Source organism: Aegilops tauschii, chromosome 7, assembly GCF_002575655.3.
Source record: "Aegilops tauschii subsp. strangulata cultivar AL8/78 chromosome 7, Aet v6.0, whole genome shotgun sequence".
Lineage (NCBI taxonomy): Eukaryota > Viridiplantae > Streptophyta > Magnoliopsida > Poales > Poaceae > Aegilops > Aegilops tauschii.
This window is the reverse complement of record NC_053041.3, coordinates 505,091,798-505,113,646: the sequence shown is the minus strand read 5'-3', so window position 1 is coordinate 505,113,646 and position 21,849 is coordinate 505,091,798. Positions and strand designations below refer to the sequence as shown.

The 21,849-nt window shown below is 46.7% G+C and overlaps 1 protein-coding gene across 1 annotated transcript; it reads left to right on the top strand.

Moving 5' to 3' along the window:
* The first annotated feature begins 19,019 nt into the window (after positions 1-19,019).
* Positions 19,020-21,280, top strand: LOC109739404 (serine/threonine/tyrosine-protein kinase HT1). Its single transcript, XM_020298488.4, has 3 exons — positions 19,020-20,102; positions 20,221-20,676; positions 20,785-21,280. The coding sequence occupies exons 1-3, from the start codon at positions 19,620-19,622 to the stop codon at positions 21,034-21,036; spliced, it is 1,191 nt and encodes a 396-aa protein (XP_020154077.1). The 5' UTR covers positions 19,020-19,619; the 3' UTR covers positions 21,037-21,280.
* The last annotated feature ends 569 nt before the right edge of the window (positions 21,281-21,849 follow it).

Sequence of the window (21,849 nt, the reverse complement as noted above, 5' to 3'; positions counted from 1 at the left end):
AAGGAGTTTCTCTCGAAAGAAGTGAGTGGGAGGAAAGTAGAACTTGATGAGGTAACTGTACCTGCTCCCTTATTGGAAAGTAGTTCATCACAGAAATCTGTTCCTGTGACTCCTACACCAATTAGTGAGGAAGCTAATGATGATGATCATGTAACTTCAGATCAAGTTACTACCGAACCTCGTAGGTCGACCAGAGTGAGATCCGCACCAGAGTGGTATGGTAATCCTGTTCTGGAGGTCATGTTACTTGACCATGATGAACCTACGAACTATGAGGAAGCGATGATGAGCCCAGATTCCGCGAAATGGCTTAAGGCCATGAAATCTGAGATGGGATCCATGTATGAGAACAAAGTATGGACTTTGATTGACTTGCCCAATGATCAGCAAGCCATTGAGATTAAATGGATTTTCAAGAGGAAGACGGACGCTGATAGTAGTGTTACTATCTATAAAGCTAGAATTATCGCAAAAGGTTTTTGACAAGTTCAAGGTGTTGACTACGATGAGGGTTTCTCACTCGTATCTATGCTTAAGTCTGTCTGAATCATGTTAGCAATTGCTGCATTTTATGAAATCTGGCAAATGGATAAAACAGAACTGCATTCCTTAATGGATTTATTAAAGAAGAGTTGTATATGATGCAACCAGAAGGTTTTGTCAATCCTAAAGGTGCTAACAAAATATGCAAGCTCCAGCGATCCATCTATGGACTGGTGCAAGCATCTCGGAGTTGGAATATACGCTTTGATAAGTTGATCAAAGCATATAGTTTTATACAGACTTGCGGTGAAGCATGTATTTACAAGAAAGTGAGTGGGAGCACTACAACATTTTTTATAAGTATATGTGAATGACATATTGTTGATCGGAAATAATGTAGAATTATTCTGCAAAGCATAAAGGAGTGTTTGAAAGGAGTTTTTCAAAGAAAGACCTCGGTGAAGCTGCTTACATATTGAGCATCAAGATCTATAGAGATAGATCAAGACGCTTGATAAGTTTTTTCAATGAGTACATACCTTGACAAGATTTTGAAGTGGTTCAAAATGCAACAGTCAAAGAAAGAGTTCTTGCCTGTGTTACAAGGTGTGAAATTTGAGTAAGACTCAAAGCCCGACCACGACAGAAATAGAGAGAGAATGAAAGTCATTCCCTATGCCTCAGCCATAGGTTCTATAAAGTATGCCATGCTGTGTACCAGACCTATTGTATACCCTACACTGTGTTTGGCAAAGGGAGTACAATAGTGATCTAGGAGTAGATCACTGGATAGCGGTCAAAATTATCCTTAGTGGAATAAGGATATGTTTCTCGATTATGGAGGTGACAAAAGGTTCGTCATAAAGGGTTACGTCGATGCAAATTTTGACACTAATCCAGATGACTCTAAGTCTCAATCTGGATGCATATTGAAAGTGCGAACAATTAGCTAGAGTAGCTCCGTGCAGAGCATTGTTGACATAGAAATTTTCAAAATACATACGGATCTGAATGTGGCAGACCCATTGACTAAACTTCTCTCACAAGGAAAACATGATCACACCTTAGTACTCTTTGGGTGTTAATCACATAGCGATGTGAACTAGATTATTGACTCTAGTAAACCCTTTGAGTGTTGGTCACATAACGATGTGAACTATGGGTGTTAATCACATGGTGATGTGAACTATTGGTGTTAAATCGCATGGCGATGTGAACTAGATTATTGACTCTAGTGCAAGTGGGAGACTGAAGGAAATATGCCCTAGAGGCAATAATAAAGTTATTATTTATTTCCTTATTTCATGATAAATGTTTATTATTCATGCTAGAATTGTATTAACCGGAAACTTGATACATGTGTGAATACATAGACAAAAAGAGTGTCACTAGTATGCCTCTACTTGACTAGCTCGTTGAATCAAAGATGGTTAAGTTTCCTAGCCATAGACATGAGTAGTCATTTTATTAACGGGATCACATCATTAGGAGAATGATATTATTGACTTGACCCATTCCGTTAGCTTAGCAGACGATCGTTTAGTATTCTGCTATTGCTTTCTTCATGACTTATACATGTTCCTGTGACTATGAGATTATGCAACTCCCATTTACCGGAGGAACACTTTGTGTGCTACCAAACGTCACAATGTAACTAGGTGATTATAAAGGTGCTCTACAGGTGTCTCCAAAGGTACTTGTTGGGTTGGCGTATTTCGAGATTAGGATTTGTCACTCCGATTGTCGGAGAGGTATCTCTGGGCCCACTCGGTAATGCACATCACTTAAGCCTTGCAAGCATTGCAACTAATGAGTTAGTTGCAGGATGATGTATTATGGAACGAGTAAAGAGACTTGCCGGTAATGATATTGAACTAGGTATTGAGATACCGACGATCGAATCTCGGGCAAGTAACATACCGATGACAAAGGGAACAACGTATGTTGTTATGCGATTTGACCGATAAAGATCTTCGTAGAATATGTGGGAGCCAATACGAGCATCCAGGTTCCGCTATTGGTTATTGACCGGAGACGTGTCTCGGTCATGTCTACATAGTTCTCGAACCCGTAGGGTCCACACGCTTAATGTTTCGATGACAGTTATATTATGAGTTTATATGTTTTGATGTACCGAAGGTAGTTCGGAGTCCCGGATGTGATCACGGACATAACGAGGAGTCTCGAAATGGTCGAGACATGAAGATTGATATATTGGACGACTATATTCAGACACCGGAATGGTTTCAGGGGTTATCGGATATATACCGGAGTACCAGGAGGTTACCGGAACCCCCCCCCCCGGGGGGGGGGGGTTTAATGGGCCTACATGGGCCTTAGTGGAGAAGAGGAGAGGCGGCTAGGGCAGGCCGCGCGCCCCCTCCCCCATTGGTCCAAATTGGACAAGGAGGGGGGCGGCGCCCCCCCCCCCCCCCTTCCTTCCTCTCTCTCTCCTCTTTCCCCCTTCTCCTAATCCAACAAGGAAGGGAGGGAGTCCTACTCCCATTGGGAGTAGGACTCCTCCTGGCGCGCCCCTCTCCTGGCCGGCCGCCTCTCCTCCCCTTGCTCCTTTATATACGGGGGCAGGGGGCACCCCAAATACAACAATTGATCATTGATCTTTTAGCCGTGTGCGGTGCCCCCCTCCACCATAGTCCACCTCGATAATATCGTAGCGGTGCTTAGGCGAAGCCCTGCGTCGGTAGAACATCATCATCGTCACCACGCCGTTGTGCTGACGAAACTCTCCCTCAACACTCGGCTGGGTCGGAGTTCGAGGGACGTCATCGGGCTGAACGTGTGCTGAACTCGGAGGTGTCGTGCGTTCGGTACTTGATCGGTCGGATCGTGACGACGTACGACTACATCAACCGCATTGTGCTAACGCTTCCGCTTTCGGTCTACGAGGGTACGTGGACATACTCTCCCCTCTCGTTGCTATGCATCACCATGATCTTGCGTGTGCGTAGGAAATTTTTTGAAATTACTACGTTCCCCAACATGGGCATGATGAACCCCTCCGTGATGGTGTCTAGATTGGATCTGGTGGTTCTGGAACTTGCGGCAGCTGGAATTGATTTTCGTCGACTCCCCTAGGGTTTCTGGAATATTGGGGTATTTATTGAGCAAAGAGGCGGTGCAGGAGGCCACCGAGGTGGGCACAACCCACCAGGGCGCGCCTGGGCCTCCTGGCGCGTCCTGGTGTCTTGTGCTCACCTCGGGCTCCCTCTTCGGTACTTCTTTGGCCCACTGGATGTCTTCTGGTCCATAAAAAATCCACAAAAAGTTTCGTTGTGTTTGGACTTTGTTTGTTATTGATTTCCTACGATGTTAAAAACATGCAGAAAATAAAAACTAGCACTAGGCACTATGTCAATAGGTTAGTACCAAAAAATGATATAAAATGATTGTAAAACTTCCAAGAATGATAATATAACAACATGGAACAATCAAAAATTTAGATACGTTGGAGACGTATCATTGCTTCGGTCAGGATGGTCGCAGTGGCCTTTGATGGAAAAGGACTGGCGGGGGGCTGGTCCCTTCATGATTTGTGCCCGGTAGGCCTAACATCCCGGCAACAGAACAAGAGGGTACTAGCAGGATAGCCTGCCGGGGGAACTCATTTAGAAATATAGAGGCATCCCACCTCTGAATGGACATATACATGCACGAGTCATCGACAAGGTTTATGTTTTTATTAATATGCTGATCAAACAAGTATAAACCTTACAGGACACATACATGGATTCAAGAGATTACATAATTCGAACTAAAATTTGGCAAGTGCCTACAGATTTGAGATTGAAAAAAGATAAAATGCCAGTAATGCCTTCACGTTTTCCCCTCCTTCTTCAAAACTACAGGGGGGCGAAGAAGGCGGAGGGAAGGCCTGGCTGGGATTCGGCGCCTCCCCAGGATCAGGGTGGTGCCATTTCCTAGCTAGGAGGAAGAAACCGGAGGGCAGGGGCGGATGGTGACGCTACCACAAGCCCAGACGACGGCGGCGGAGTCACCGGCAAACACGACTCGTCGGAACGGTCACTCCCGTTCTTGAGACGTCATGGGTGCCGCCGCCTTCCGTACCGCTACCGCCCGAAGCCCCCGCCATGACAGCCAAATCGGGCGCCATGCTCTCTAGGTAATCCCACAGAGAGCATGGTCGTCCCTGACGGCCCAAAGATCAGGAGCAACCGCACATTAAGAAAGCATGCATGGGAGCAGGGAGCTCTCCCGCACACCGAGCGGATGGTACCCGGGGTGGGCGGATCCGCCTTTACCGATGGCGAGCCCATTCTGCAACCTTCCTCGAGCACTGCAAGAGGAGGAGGAATAGGCCACGTTCGACTACCACGCCTTACGTTCGTTACAGGCTTCGGCGTGGTGTCGCTTGTGTTGCCCCTCACTAAAATTGAAGCCACGGGCAGCCTGACGACAAGCGCACCGGAATTGCCACCTTCGGTGCTACCACTGCACCGCCCGCCCGCCCTCCTGAAGCTTGCGAGGAGATGAGGAAGGAACCTAGCTCCAACAAAGGCATGACTACGCCTCTTACGGGCCAGCACCAGACTCACTCCTCAAGCATCAACACGAGCATTCGGCATCGCTAACCTCAAGCTACTACCTGGGGCCTGGCCCCAGGCACTCCCCTTCGGCATGACCAACAGAAAGCAGAAGATGGAGGAGAAGGGATGTGAGGATGAGTGCCTCCGCTCCTCCCCTGCCCCTCCTTTTATAGGCGGGTCGAGGAAGGGAGTCGATCCCCCGATGAGTAATCGCCGCCCTCCTCCACCAATTCAAGAAGACCGGGCCCCTGCCTTGATGCACTCCCGCACCACGCGGCTCCGTTACCTAACCAAATCGATGCATGCAGCATACGTGGCTAAGGATAAGAGCATGGTGGGAAGAGTGAATTGGCAGTTACTCGCCCGTGCGTTAAAGTCATTCACGGGCCATAACAAGCATGGCCCCACCACAGTTGGCATTACGCGACGCGCGGAAGAACCGGAAACTGGCCTGACTCAAGTTAATGAAGAAGCAAAGAAGATCTCAAGGCGCCAGCCACTTCTACGCCCCTTCCTGTGCACTGGTTAGGACCTACCCCGACGACGCCCGGCAATGCGTTCGGGCCAGGCCCGGGGGCTCCTGTTGGTGCAACAAACCCTGGGTCCGTTGCCCAGACTGTGCACAGGCGCAAGATCAAGATCACAACACCAAGGTCAGACCAAGCAAGAAGGATCAATTCCTCGAAGGATCCAAGCACAGATCGAGAAGACCAAGACTGGCCAAAGAGGCGAGATACCACTAAGGGAAGAACCTCCCTTGTCGGGCGGACGGGCCTGGCAAGGTTGGGTTTGCCCCGGAAGGTTCAGATCGTCCCGGCAGGCCTGTGATGACCCACAAGTATAGCGGATCAATCGTAGTCCTCTTGATAGGTAAGAGTGTCGAACCCAACAAGGAGCAGAAGGAAATGACAAGTAGTTTTCAGCAAGGTATTCTATGCAAGCACTGAAATTATCGGTAACAGATAGTTTTGTGATAAGATAAATCATAACGGGTAACAAGTAATAGAAGTAAACAAGGTGCAGCAAGGTGGCCCAATCCTTTTTGTAGCAAAGGACAAGCCTGGATGGACTCTTATATAAAGCAAAGCACTCCCGAGGACACATGGGAATTGTTGTCAAGTTAGTTTTCATCATGCTCATATGATTCGTGTTCGTTACTTTGATAATTTGATATGTGGGTGGACCGGTGCTTGGGTGCTGCCCTTCCTTGGACAAGCCTCCCACTTATGATTAACCCCTCTCGCAAGCATCCGCAACTACAAAAGAAGTATTAAGGTAAACCTAACCATAGCATGAAACATATGGATCCAAATCAGCCCCTTACGAAGCAACGCAAAAACTAGGGTTTAAGCTTCTGTCACTCTAGCAACCCATAATCTACTTACTAATTCCCAATACCTTCCCCTAGGCCCAAATAACGGTGATGTTTCATGTAGTCGATGTTCACATAACACCACTAGAGGAAAGACAACATACATCTCATCAAAATATCGAACAAATACCAAATTCACATGATTACTTATAACAAGACTTCTCCCATGTCCTGAGGAACAAACGTAGCTACTCACAAAGCATATTCATAATCATAATCAGAGGAGTATTAATTATCATTAAGGATCTGAAAATATGATCTTCCATAAAGGAAACCTTAGACATGCCCAAGGAACCAAGACCCGGAGCCAGGAGGCGGCTTACGAGATGGACAGGTTTATGGCCCAAGACCAGAAGACGGTGCGTGACCCAGAGGTGTAAGCCGCCCAATGGCGACTTGCCAAAGAAGGCAAGGTGATGTAGAGCCGGCGGCGGTTACAAAGTGTAAGCCGGTCCGGACTCTGGTAAGCCCAGGGCCTCAACCTGTGTATATAAAGGTGAGTCCCTGCGGCGGGTTAGGGTCAGGTAATAATCAATCGATAGCTAGGTCAAGTGAATCTGCTCCCTTTTAATCGATACTCAAGCAATAGCAACAAGAGAAGGAGTAGGCTTTTACCTCCACCGTGAGGGGCCGAACCTGGGTAAACTCGTGTCTCTCGTCCCGCTCAACCCCTTTAAGCTAATCATCGTAGCCATGGCCTCGCACCTAAGTCCTTTCACAAGGGCATCTGCCGTGACAAAACCACGACAGTGTGTTTCTTTGAAATTATTTTCCTTTTTATTGAGTAATACTAAGGAGAAGACCACGATGGTTGAGTGGCTCTTATACGCATTACTATTTATTTAATAAAGAGCCCATATTACCTTGTCTTCTCCTTTTCGAATAAAATGTTTGCAGATTCCAGCTTAGTCCACTGCACTCGTGCACTATTATTATTTTCATATCATTCAGTCATGCAAGTGAAAGGCAATAATGACGATATGTGATGAAGTGACCGGGGCCGAGAGAAACGGGTATGAACTCAACTTGTTTTGTTTTTGTAAATATGTTTAACCTAGTATCCATGATTCAACATATTATGATCAAACATGTTTGCAATGACAATTAGAGATTATAGTTTCTCATGCCATGCTTAAGTAGCTAGGAGTGGATAATGATTTATCCTGGATGTCAACATGCACTAAAATGATTGTGATGTAGTATGATGATATCGTATCCTGCTCTGAATGTTTCAAGTGGCTTGACTTGGCACATGTTCATGCATGTAGTTGAAAACGGGCCATAAGCCCAGCCCGTAAGCCCTAGCTCGGCTCCACAGTAGCCCATCAGCCTGGACCGTAAGCAATGGGCCGGCGGCTCGAGGACCGCTTATCCCACCTTTCCCCTCCTACCTCGTGGACTACTATATAAAGACCTCTCCCTCCTCCTTCTAGGGTTAGCAAAGGATTAGCTCAAGATAGATATAGAGCTTTGCTCATCCACTTACAACTCCCATGGAGTTCAAGGCCTCCATGTGAGAAGATCCCCCAAGTGGATTCAAGACCCCTTCATGGGAAGATCCTTCTAGGATTCAAGACCTCTCTCCTCCAAGGATTGGGATGAACTAGCTACCTTTGTATCCTCTTGTGTTGACTTTTGATGTTTGTACCTCTTATGTGTATGTGGATTTAGCGCATGTGTGATTTGGATCTCGTTGATTGAGTGATTTCCCTCTCATGTTCTTCGTGGGATCCCCTCCATTTCATGAAAGATCGGCCCCATAGGGTTCCACCCTACATCATCTTGGTACCATGAGCCACGTTGATCACAAATTTGGAGTCTCCCCCATCATTTTCTAGCCTGATTTTGTTGTGTTTTGTCCCAATTCAATAATGCCCACCAAAACTAGCCATACAAAAAAATTTGTGATTTGTTGGTTGGAATGTTTTGTTGATTTGGATCCACGGGTTTGTTGTGTTTCAGGTGGATCTAGCTTTTTCCCATCTTTTCCCTCACTTTCATCCACGAATCTCCCACAATTTTGCTCGAATTTTTATTTTTCCCCAAAGTTTTCCTTGAGCTCATCCACGGATCTCAAGTCCCGGACATCCGGTCCATGTCCCGTACATCAGGCCGGACACCCGAACATCAGGCGCCTGACAGCCACAAACACCTCCACCTTCGCCAAATTTTGCCAATTTTGACCGGGTTTCCGCTAACTCTTCCGCAAACCACCACCGCTTTCCGCAACCACCATCGCTATTCGTCTACCATCCGCAAATTTTGACACGCTTTGCCATTTGAGATTTTGAGCTTGCGGTTTCCATTTCCTAACGTGTTTCGGCTACTTAGGAATAATTCATCACCGACATCACCGCCGCTCATCTTTGCCACGAATTCGTCTCCGGCAATGACCACTTCCCCATTTTGTCACCCCAACCGTAAGCAAGGACGATAACCTCGACGACATCATTGTACATTCTCCCTTGCCATTGTATTGTTAACCCCGAGCCCATTTTGCATCACTTTCTTATCGAGAATAGCCTTTTGGGTATTGCCGGGCAACGCTACTTGTGCACATTAGTGATACTTGTTCTGCGTAGCTATCCTAGCGTGCATATACCTTCATATCATCTCTTGTGTCATACGTTGTTCCCGCATATACACAATTGCTATCTTGGTTTGAGCATTTCCCATAAGTGGCCATATCAAAAAAGAGAGAAAGAAAGAAAAGTTTTAAGCAAAGAGCAAACAAAGAGCTTGTAAGCAATAGCCATAGTATCACCACATTGCATACCAAATTGCAATACTCGATCATTTTGGATCATCGTGAGAAAATCATCAGGAATCATACATAAATAGCATACTTGGGATAGAAGTCGATACGTTTTGTCTCTCATAGGATGTGCACAAGTTTCGTATCTCACCTATTGAGCAATCGTGCTAGGGTCTCTCTAGTGTTGTGCAACAAGAGCGTTTTCCATGGATACCACATTTTGTGCTCATTCCTTGGTTGCACAATCCCATTTATCTATGTCTATGTGTCTTTTCGTGTGCCACTAATTGCTATTGGTCTACTTGTCTCACTTGCGAATTTGTGAATCTCTTTCAACATCATTGCATCTTGCTAACAATTGCATAAATTTTGTGCCACTATCCTCACCAAGCTACTGCAAAGGCTTTACTTGTGTAGGTGTGAGAATCGACAAGATCCGGTACCAATTGTGCTACTTCCATAATACCATATTGTGTGATCATTGATCCGTCTTCAACATTGGATAAGGTACGTCTAGTTATTTTCTTTCTTCCACTCACATATTTCCTTGAGATGATGGATAGGCCGAGCACATCTACCAACCCTCTCTTTGATGAGCAAGAAGAGGAACTGAACAACTACGTCACCAAAAACCACCTCTTCGGCGTACAAAGAGCTTTGCATCAAGAAAATAAAGCTCTGGGTGGCCGTGTCGAACAACTCGCCACCGACTTGCGACAACATGAAGCAAGAACAAGAGACTACCTTGACACCAAGATGGCAACACAAATGGAAGACTTTCGAGCCACGATGGTCAACCGTGCTTCCTCAACATCATCGTCATCAATACGGCGCCACTCAAGCCGACACTCTTCGGAAACATCTTCGGATTCAAGTCTTCTACGAGCTCATTCGCATCGTCGTCAAGACCATGAAGATCATCAAGCTCCACAAAACTCATTTCATTGCAATGGTTTACAAGACCGCCTTCAGGAACATGAATGACATCGTCGACAAGCACATGATCCCATGGAACAAAAGCAAGCTCCATGACGGCAACAACAACAACAAGAAAACCAAGATGGCGACACCCTACAACAATAGCAACAACGCCGCGAGGAACAAGCGCTTGAAGCTCAACGTGACCTCCGAGAAGCAACACATGCCGTCAATGAGCACAACCGCTGTGTGCGTGAACGAGAAGAAGCTCTCCAACGAGAGCGATAAGAAGATGTCGCATGTCTCGAGGAACGCCAAGAATTGAGGAACCGTGCACGTATCCCACGCCCTCAAAGACAAGTTCACAAAGCGGAGCACGAGGAGCAAGCAAATGAGAATCCTCCTCCATGTCAAAGAGCGACAACGCCATCGCGCCCAACATAATGAAGAGCAACGCTACGGCAAGCTCAAGTTCGCCATGCCTAAGTTTTCCGAAGGTACCGATCCCGAAGACTACCTTTCATGGGCATTGAAGGTCGACAAGATATTCCGTCTTCACAACTATGAGGAAGAAAAGAAGTTTGATGGGGTAAAACACCTCGTATGAAAGGGTTACAATGTATATGGAGATAATGCCATCGATACTATGACTATGATGTCAAATGCTTCGAATTACCCCTGGCCTACCCTCTGACCTCACCTTAAAGTATGACCAGGCCTAAAGAATATATCTGGTGATACGACTCATTAGGTGAGACGATGCTCCAATGTATCATGAACCGTTGATCATGTTCCAAGAGACATGGTGATGGGCATGTGATGACCAGCTCCTACATTGCAAAATATTCAAAACACACACACACACACACACATCTATTATACTCTGAATTGAGCGCAACGTTGTTTATTGAGCAGTATAGGTGCATATTAGTTGACCGCAATATTTACACAGATATATTCTGGTCCTCTTCAAGATAAATCAAAACGCTCGTTTGCACGTACTCTACAAAACTCAATTAGCTTTAGTGGAGGCAAAGATAACGTAGACAGGTCAGTTGTCTAACTGCATCAGATTTTTATATTGTACAGAGTAGAGCGGACATGGAATTAGTGAAGACCAACTGAAAAAAGAATAAACAAGTATGTTTTTAATAATATTTTTATAGCTTATCATAATTCAAGATGATATGTAAAATAAAAAATACAAATGAAATAAATATGAAAATTCACGGATTTAACTTACCAAACCAGTATGTTATTATTTATGGACAAAGTAACAAAAAAATAGTAAATTTATTTTGTTGATTTCTGGGTTTGAATGTGTGTTTGCACATTGAAACATTTGTTTTTTTTTCTTATTATTATTATTATTATTATTATTATTATTATAGTAGACCAGTAGTAGAAAAAAGGCCTCGCCCTCAATTAAGAACTTTTTTTTCCGGAAATTTTTTTCAATCTATTCATCAATCATGGCAGTACAGAGAACACAAGAGGTAATAAAAATTACAACCAGGTCTATGGACCATCTAGTGACGACTACAAGCACTGGAGCGAGCCGAAGGCGCGCCGCCATCATCGCCCCTCTATCACCGGATTCGGGTAAACCTTGTTGTAGTAGACAGTCGAGAATTCGTCATGCTAAGGCCTCAAATGACCAGCACACCAGAGCAGCAAGCATCGCCGATGAAGAGAATTGTAGATCAGAAAGATCAAACCTGAAACCATACGAACGAAGATGAACAAAATGTACCCAAATAGATCCACCGAAGACCAGCACCGACCGAATCCCATGAGATCCGACGGAGACACACCTCCACCCATCCTCCGACAACACTATTCACACCATCGGGACGGGGATAGGTGTGGGAGACATTATTACTACCGAGGGACATGCCGCCGCCACACAGCCCGAATCAAGACGTTCAACCTAGCAAAAACGAGAACGGGGTCCCTCCCATCGGCGGGGGGGCGAGATCCTCCGCACCTCCACAGGCCAAAGGCCATCGGAGGCGGGGCGGATCCGCGGCGCCGCCGATGGGAGGAGGAAGGAGACTTTTCTTGGGTAGGAGGATTTGGGGTAGTGTGCTTAATTAAGACCATGATCCAGAGGTTTTTCAAATATCTCAAAGGGGAGGAGGTGGCCATCACATGCGCATTCGTCATGTCGCTTGGAGCATGATCCACTGTTCATGATACACAGGAGCATCGTACCACCTAAGGAGCCGTATCACCAAATATATTCTATAATAACTAGAGTAAAACTGGAAAATACACGTGGAGCTCATCTGTGCTCCACACCCCTATACGCTAATAAATGTAAAAGAATACCAAAAATATTTTTAAAAATCTGAAATTTGGGAATATCAAACCTGAGTTCTCACGTTTTCAGGTATTTTTTCAAGAAATTTCACACGGGAGTAGATCGGGAACCCAAATTTGATATCCCCAAATCTCAGTTTTTCTTTTCAAATTTCTCGGTATTTTTTCAAATTTATTGTTTGTATAGAGGTGTGGAGCACCCGGGTGCCACAAATCCGCTTCCGATAAAACCCGCTTACTCTAGCGTCTGATCTGTGCATGAGTTCTTTGTATTTAGTCTTCTACTTTCGTTCATTTCTAATGTTTGCGCCACAACTTATTTAATTATGTGCACTCAAGCCTTAGAGCCAATTTATTTTTTTATAGAACATATCAAACAACTATATTTTGACCAGATTATATGCATGGCCGCAGAATAATTTATGTGACCTTTCAAAATAGGCATACCACATTATATTTTACATGATATTGATTTTAGCTTTCATATGCCTAACATTTTCCCTACGAATTCTCGATGCAACACACGGAGTATATTTGTACTTTCTGTCGCAGATTGCACAACATAAATTAACCATAGGATTTTCTTCAAGTTGGATAACAACTTAGTTTTCTTTTTGTAAAAGTCCAAAGAGGAGAGAAGGAGTTGTTTCTTATTATATTTTTGACGAAGTGCAACACTTCTTTTTTTCAAGAAAATTTCTTTTATTTATCTTCAAACATGACAGTACAACAAACACTAAAAATTATAAAAATTACATCCAGCTCCGTAAACGAACCTAGCGACGACTACAAGCACTAAAGCGAGCTGAAGACGCGCCGCCGTCATCGCCTCTACCTCGCCGGAGCCAGACAAAACTTGTTGAAGTAGACAGTCAGAAAGTCGTTGTGCTAAGAGCATCTCTAGCAGACCCCTTAAAATCGCAAACTGTAAAACTGGGATACGGGTCGGAAAAAAATGCATTTTAAGGGTTCATTTTAGCTACGGCCGAACAGATACTGTAAAACAAACTGTAAAATTAGAATAAAGAGCTCCTTCCTCCAGTTCGGCCGCTGCCGCCCCTTCCCCCAGCTGGCCGCGCCGGCCGCGCCCAACCCCGTCGCCCGCGCCCCGTCGCCCGCCGGCCGTGCCGCATCGCCCGTCGTCTGCGCCCCGTCCCTGCTGGTCGCGTCCCATCACCACACCGGCCGCGCCCAGGCTCGCCGGCCACGCACCGTCGCCTCCGCGTCCGCGCCCAGCCTCGCCGGCCACGCGCCGTCGCCTCCGCGTCTGCACCTTACTATATTGCCAGCCGCGCCGGCCGAGCCGTGCCCCTTTGCCTACCGCGCCGGGAGGATTCCGTCGGCCAGGCTGAGGTCATGAGAGGCCACGGCGATGTCGAACTCGTCCAATTCGAACCGGCGACGATTGATTGCGGTGTCTAGCGGCATTTTCCGGTGTGCGGTGATGAATTTCGGCGAGTTTATGGCGGATTCCGAGAAACTCCGCCGCGGCGTGTTTGCTCCGACGAGGTTTGACCGGTATACGGGGCCCCCTAGGTTCGGCCTTCCAACCTTCAAATATAAGTGTTTCAGGTGTGCATTTTCGGTGGCGCTTAAAAAATTTACGGGTTGGACCACTTTTAAAACGCAAAAAATATAAGGGTTTGAGCACTTATACGGGTCTGCTAGAGATGCTCTAAGACCCCGTAGGACCAGCGAAGTAGAACAGCAACTGTCGTCGATGAAGAGTAGCGTAGATCGGAAGGATCCAACCTGAAAAAACACAAACGTAGACGAACTACGACCAGATCCGAGCAACACCAATACTTCCATTAGAAGAGAATGTTTTCACAAATAAAGTAGTAAAAAGTATTTACTGTACAAAGGAAGACAATGGGTTTATATATATTGAAGAAAAGCGAGAGGGCTCCAATCACAATTCTCCATTATTTTTGGACGAACACATCTTTTTTCTATTGTGCAGTATCTATACTTCTCTCCCCAACCATTGCCAGCACACAACCCTCGAACGTTCCTAAGCATCTGCATCCAGTACGGATAAGCTTTACGATTGATTACATCTTTTCGATTAGTACTCTCTCCGTTTCTAAATATTTGTCTTTCTAGACATTTCAACAAGTAATTACATACGAAGCAAAATGAGTGAATCTACACTTTAAAATATATCTACATGCATCCGTATGTGGTAGTCATTTAAAATGTTTAAAAAGACACATATTTAGGAACGGAGGGAGTAGAAACGAAACGTTGCATCCTCCTTTAATCATTTCCATGCATTTTCCAAGTACAATGGGGCATGAATCTGAGATTCCATCTCCAGTGCGTAAACCGTCAGCCAGACAGAGAGAGATCAGTCGACAACGAGGATGGGGTTTCCCCCTTCAAACAGCCACCTTTGCCTTTTTCTAATGAAAAACAGTCGTGTTTTGTTCCGTTTTTGCAGCTCAATCTACGTCAAGATCATTAGGACATGTCAAAAATAATATTATTAGGACGGTTTCATATCTGGCCGGTTGCCTCTTGATTTCCCACGTGACAGCGATATTTAACGCACTCGCTGCACAATCGTACGCATAAACCAGTCGAGGTTGCAGATCCAGTATATATTCTGCACAAGTGGAGGGCCGTGGAGCGTGAGATAATCACAGCATTAGCGGCAAAGCGATCGCACGTGTGATGGCTTAGCGCGTCGCGTTTCCAGGTGCCGTAGCGTGGTAAGCCGACGTGCGCGCGGCACCGGGGCGGCGGCTGCCGACGTTTCCGGAGCGGCTGAAGGCGGGACACGTGGAGCTTCGAGATGGATCCGAAGGCGGAGCAGACGGTCTGGATTTATTTCGGAGGGGAAGGCTGTCTGGATTTTTTTTGTTTTTGAGAAGACGGAAGGCTGTCTGGATGAGGGGCTCTTTTGTCTTGTGGGTGACGATGGGGATGGGCTGTCGGCCCGTGTAGTGGGAAGAATGTGGGCTCGGCCTCCGCGTGACACTGATTCGTGACGGATCTGTTCTGGATTTGTCGTTTTCGCCGAGTGTTTGTCACAGGGGACTCGTGGGGCCGCTTTTGCTCGTGGCGGCTGACTCTGAAACTCACAATCTGAGCGCCCAAACTGACAGTAGGAAGAGTGCAGTTGAAAGAAACAGATTTCGGGCAAGATGTTTTTTCCCCAATGGTTTGCTAGCAAGATGGTTGAGCAGCACACTGACAGCTTAGTGTAATGCTACAGGGGGCACCGCCCCAGGTTTGGATATATCAATGACGAAGTAGAGACTAACGTGCGCTTCGTCGAAGCACACCGTTCTTTGCTGAGATTTTATTTCTCTAGCAGATTATTGCGGTCAGTACTTGGTTCTGTTTTTATCCGTGTTGGCTTGGATTTTAATCATGTCATGGCGGTGTTTTCATTTGTATATCCTGTCATGATGTGTTTGAGATGGTACTATTCTGAAAGGAGAGTGAAGTTGTTCGTTCCGTGGTTGCAGTGTTCCTTACATGTTTCACCTTTGGTGTCAGTCGGTGATGGTTGTCTGAGCCCTTGGGAGCTTCTATTCCACGATGAAGGTATGTTATTGTTACTATAACGCTCTCATGGGCCGGCCCATGAAGCTCTCGCTTAGCTCGGCTCCTTGCTCTGCTTGCTCGCTTATCTTTTCTTATCGCTCGCCCCACTACTCAGAAAAAACCGGCAATCCTTTTTTTATTTGAAAAAGTCCATTAAGTCAAAAGACATTCACGGATTCTTTTTAATGTTGCGTATCAAAAAACATACTCCCTGTGTCTCATAATGTAAAATGTTTTTTGACACTAGTGTAGTGTCAAAGTGTCTTATGTTATGCCATGGAGGGAGTGATTTTTTAAAAATATTCATGAATTTCAAAAAATATTTGTAAATTTAAAATAATTTTCACAAAGTTTAAAAAAGTTCATAAATTTAAAACTATTGACATACATTACAAATGCTTGTGGAGTTTAAAATTTCGTGAATTTTAAAAATAATATTCACAAATTTCAAAAAATATTCATTAAGTTTTAGATATGTTCATTTTTTTGCAAATGTTCATGAATGAAAATATGAAATAAGGAAAAATATATACAAATAACAATAAGAATAGAAATAAAAACAAGTAGGAAAAACTTAAAACTATTAAACCTAGTAGAAAATAGAAAAAGAAAAGAAAAACAACCAGACAACACCTTCTAGGAACCTTCTCAAAACCGGAAGAACCGACCAGTTATATAGTGCGCACACACACACTCGGACCTTGTCAAGCTTTGCTACTACTGTTGAGCAGGGAACATGAACATCATTTTTAGAAAGATTTCCCACGTACTATATATTTCTTATAAAAGATCCGACAACATTGGCAAATTTTCATAGTAAAAAAACATTGGCAAATTGAACAAATATATCAGATGAAAAAAAGAAATAGAAACACCATGGCTGACAAAGGTTAGTGATCACAAGTTTTTTTGAAGTCATCGTATATAGTTTTATCTTCCGCATCTCGACATTCCATCTTAATTATGATGGAAAATATAAAATACTAAACCAACACAAAGTGGACGAAACTCAAAGTTAAGGTGTAAAAATAGCCGCATAAGCCACCACATGTATGGGCGAGAACCTAAGGTCGTTATACACACCATGGTCATATACGAACAAGGCACCATGTTGATGAAGAAGAAAAGATAGAGAGCGGAAATACAAAACAAGGGCATCACCGACAAAAACACATTTGAGGCCATAGTCGACGATAAGCATGACCAAACCTCCATATGCTTCTAAGTGTTACCACAAAAGAATGGGATACAATCTTGATATTTTTATTGTGAAGTTGTCTCCATGATTAAGAAACCACCTTGAAAGACACAAATACATAACAAGAGAAAATTAAAATCAATTTCTAAACTTTATTATGTGGTTCCTTTTATCCTCCAACGCCAAATAGGACAGCAAAGTGCAAGTAGAACTGCAGAAATTAGGTTTGTTCTTTTCAAGCGGTAGGGTTATACATGTGTTGATATTTGATCCAGCCTGGTTCATCGGTTATGCCACTCTCGAGCGTAATTTTTTGGTTTGTGGGACTCTAGTGTCAATCCTCGCAATTAAATAGAGTAAGTTAGACAAGATACGTAGGGGGTTCATCTGGCACCCCAAGGACAGTGACCAAGCAAATGGTGGTCACTCTCTTGTCAACTGGAAGATGGTGTGGTGCCCCAAGTCCTCAAGGGCCCTTGGTATCGCAAACTCCGAAATATTCATATGTGCGATGCACCTCCAGTGGCCCTAGTTCCGATGGATTGACCTCGACTGCCCATGGGTTGGCTCAAATATTCCCTGCGGCAAGGCAAATATGGACCTCTTTCAAGCTTCAACGGTGATAACAGTGGGCGATGGGGAAAACATGGCTTTCTGGCCTGACAATTGGTCTGGTATGGGTATCCTTTTCGGTTATACCCGAGCTGTACAAGATCGTAACTTAGAAAGAACATGTCTATGAAGGAGTTGGATAATGATAACTGGATCTGGGCGGTTGCTAGGCTGACCTCCCCCCCCCCCCCCCCCCAGGCTCATGGAATTGGTTCCTGTCAGAGAGGGTTGGAAGGCGCATGCTGAGCTCCATTGCCACAATCTTTGCTTGGCTCATCTTCCATGCATGGTTGAATCCTTACAACGGACCGCCTAGGCATCTGGAGTTGTCCGCTTGATGCCACCTATCAGATGTGCCTCGGTGCCCAGGAAACAACAACCCACTTGTCCATGGAGTGCTCCTTCGCCAAGGCCCAATGGAACCTTGTGTGCCCCTGGACTACCAAGAACCAGACCATCTTTCCGCCACTCATTCAAACGACACAAGTTTAGTGATCACCATATCTACACTATATGGAACATCCGAAAGAGCACAACACACGGAAGACGACATCCCTCCCTTTTGGACATTAGGACGCAAACATCGGCTTCCAGGAGGCCTTTATCGGGGCCCATTTTTGGAGTGAATAGTCCTCTTTCTTCAAGGTTTTCACATGTTCCTTCTAAAAACATGCGCCCCTCTATGTAATTTTTTGTATTCTCCCTTCATACGGTACATTGGTACAACCACATGAAAGTATGTCCCCTCTGTTTTACTTCCGAATCTACTCCGTTGGACGCTTTTCAAATATAATTTTCTCATGAGCAGGCCTAATGTCTCGGAACTGGGCCAGTGGTAGGCACGATTGTCGGTAGATTTTCCGGCCCATTACAGTCCAAAACAATTCATCCTTGCCATACAGTGGAGTTTCAGTCCACCTTTCGCATACATTTCAGCCTCTTCAACCTCCCGTCAACTGCTTTCCGGGGAAGAAATGACGCAGCTGGTGATGTCATACCAGCACACACCGGCGGCGGCAGCCTGATCACCCGTTCATACATACTCTACCACAGAAACTCACTGCGTGGATCGATCAAACAAAGCGTAAAGTACGTAGCCCCTGATGCATCCGTAACTTTCAGACGCCACACCTTTCCCCTCCCAATATCCATCCGTCCGTCTCACTGCTTGTCATGTCACACGAACCTTTTCTCTTTTACAGATACAGATATTGCAGGTGCGTGCCTCATCCCTCCCTCGCATCCGGGAGCGTGCATGCATGCCTGGCCTAGCTACCACTCCTGCATCTGCATGCAACTGGCGCCTTTTCCTGAACGGCTTCTTCACGAGACATCCTTGAGCGCCTTTAATTAGTCTCCCCGTCCGTCCATCCATGGCTTATCTCCAGTGCCAGCAGCACCGGCGTCCCACTTTGCTTCTCGAGAGCACGCACTAGCTAGCTAGGTACCGTACCCACTGGCCTAAGAACAAGGACGGAGGAGAGGAGGCAGGAGGCATTCGATCGTGCGCTCCATCGCCTTCAGTTTTTGCCATTTGTGTCGTGCAACAAGCATCGGCTATTCTCGCTGTAGGTTAGGTGCATCATTCGGATAAGGTATCGTACAGACTACACCGAGAGCAGGACGTAGGGAGGGAGTTTTCACTCATGGGCACGGATGCTTTGCCTCGGATCGTGTCATATAGCTCGTGAGCATCCACGGTAGGTACGGCAAGCAATGCTCGTGGCGCGGCGTTGCTCCGGCCTGGTGTCGCTCCGTCGCCGGCGAGGCTGCCTGGTCCCTTCTGCTGGAATGAGGCGCTGCTGGTCGTCGCCGTGCGAGTCTTGATTCCCCTCACCCATGCTTTCTTGCTTCCGGCAGCCGCGGCCGGCAGGGGACGCCAGCCAGGAGGGCGCGTCGTCCCGGCGGCCGGCACTGCCGTTCGCGACCGGCCTGTTGTTCGCGTCGTCCCCGTCGACGTCGGGCAAGAACCCGTGGCCGTCGGAGGCGGACGACATGGAGAAGAAGCGCTGGGACAGCATGGAGTCGTGGTCCATGCTGCTGGACACGGCCATGGGCGCCTCCTCCGGCGGCGAGGGCTCGTCCCGCGACAGCGGCCGCCGCGAGGAGTGGATGGCCGACCTGTCCCACCTCTTCATCGGCAACAAGTTCGCCGCCGGCGCCAACAGCCGCATCTACCGCGGCATCTACAAGCAGCGCGCCGTCGCCGTCAAGATGGTCCGCATCCCCGAGCGCGACGAGGCCCGCCGCGCCGTCCTGGAGGACCAGTTCAACTCCGAGGTCGCCTTCCTCTCCCGCCTCTACCACCCCAACATTGTCCAGGTCCATCTCCTCTCTTTCTCTCTCTCTCGATCGGTTTCCTCTTGTACACACTGACTGATGATTCGCCATGCATGCTATCTTACACTGACTAGAGATGATTCGGATTTGATTTTTGCAGTTCATCGCGGCGTGCAAGAAGCCGCCGGTGTACTGCATAATCACGGAGTACATGTCGCAGGGGACGCTGCGGATGTACCTGAACAAGAAGGACCCCTACTCGCTGTCGCCGGAGACGATCCTGAAGCTGGCGCTGGACATCTCGCGCGGCATGGAGTACCTGCACGCGCAGGGCGTGATGCACCGCGACCTCAAGTCCCAGAACCTGCTGCTCAACGACGAGATGCGGGTGAAGGTGGCCGACTTCGGCACCTCCTGCCTGGAGACGCGGTGCCAGGCCACCAAGGGCAACAAGGGCACCTACCGCTGGATGGCGCCCGAGATGATCAAGGAGAAGCCCTACACGCGCAAGGTGGACGTCTACAGCTTCGGCATCGTGCTCTGGGAGCTCACCACCTGCCTCCTCCCCTTCCAGGGCATGACCCCCGTCCAGGCCGCCTACGCCGCCGCAGAGAAGGTCCGTCCGTCCACACACCCCGTCCGTCTCTCCGATTCTCCGTTCGTCACTCTGAAATGAATCTGACACGTTCTTGTCTCTGTCTGTCTGTGGTGATCGACATGTCAGAACCTGAGGCCGCCGCTGTCGAGCTCGTGCCCGCCGTTGCTGAACAACCTGATCAAGAGGTGCTGGTCGTCGAACCCGGCGAGGCGGCCGGAGTTCAGCTACATCGTGTCGGTGCTGGACAAGTACGACCACTGCGTCAAGGACGGGACGCCGATGATGGTGCACCAGGAGCTCAGGATCTGGAGCTCCTTCGCCAAGATCTTCAGGATGGGGTGCATCGCCAACAACTTGTCCATACCGGTGCATTCTTGATCAGTTGCCCACCACATTGATACACAATACAGACGCATTCTGAGCTTCAGACAAAGATATTGCTTTGTAACTACGCGCTCGCATGTATGTATATGCCCTGCTGCTAGCTGTTAATTAATTTGTGCTTTATCTGACAAGTAGTTGGCTTAATTTCACATGGAGATCAAGACCCAACAGTGTAATACAAGTCTGTAAATTTTATATTTCTCACTGAAAACCAAAGAATCGGTGATTTCATTTGAAACTATTGGAATTTTTTGCGAGAAAAACTTCAGATCTATTCATCTTTAATAATGGCAGTATAATGGACACTAGAAATAATAAAAATTGTATCCAGATCCGTAGACCACCTAGCGATGACTACAAGCACTAAAGCGAGCTGAAGGTGTGCCGCTGTCATCGCCCCTCCCTCTCCGGAGCTGAGCAAACCTTCTTGTAGTAGACAGTCGAGAAGTCGTCGTGCTAAGGCCCTATAGAACCAACGCACCAGAACAGCAACCGCCGCAGATGAAGAGTTTAGATAAGAAGGACCCAATCTGAAGACACAAGAACATAGACGAATAACGAATAGATCCGAGCAAATCCACCAAAGACAGATCCGGCGGAGACACACATCCACATGTCCATCGACGATGCGGGGAGACATTTATTCCATCTTCAGAGAGCCGCCACCGTCTCACCTTTCTGAGCAGTACATAAACCGTAACAAAACTCAACAAAAGATATAAAAACGGAGCCCTTCCACCGGCAAAGGCCGGGATGCACTTCGCCCCCATGGCCCTAAGGCCACCGGAGACGGGGTGGACCGGCACC

Coding starts and splice junctions, on each gene's coding strand:
- LOC109739404 (XM_020298488.4), top strand. CDS start 19,620: ATGCTTTCTTGCTTCCGGCAGCCGCGGCCGGCAGGGGACGCCAGCCAG. Junction 20,103..20,220: donor ACCACCCCAACATTGTCCAG/GTCCATCTCCTC, acceptor TGATTTTTGCAG/TTCATCGCGGCGTGCAAGAA. Junction 20,677..20,784: donor CCTACGCCGCCGCAGAGAAG/GTCCGTCCGTCC, acceptor TCGACATGTCAG/AACCTGAGGCCGCCGCTGTC.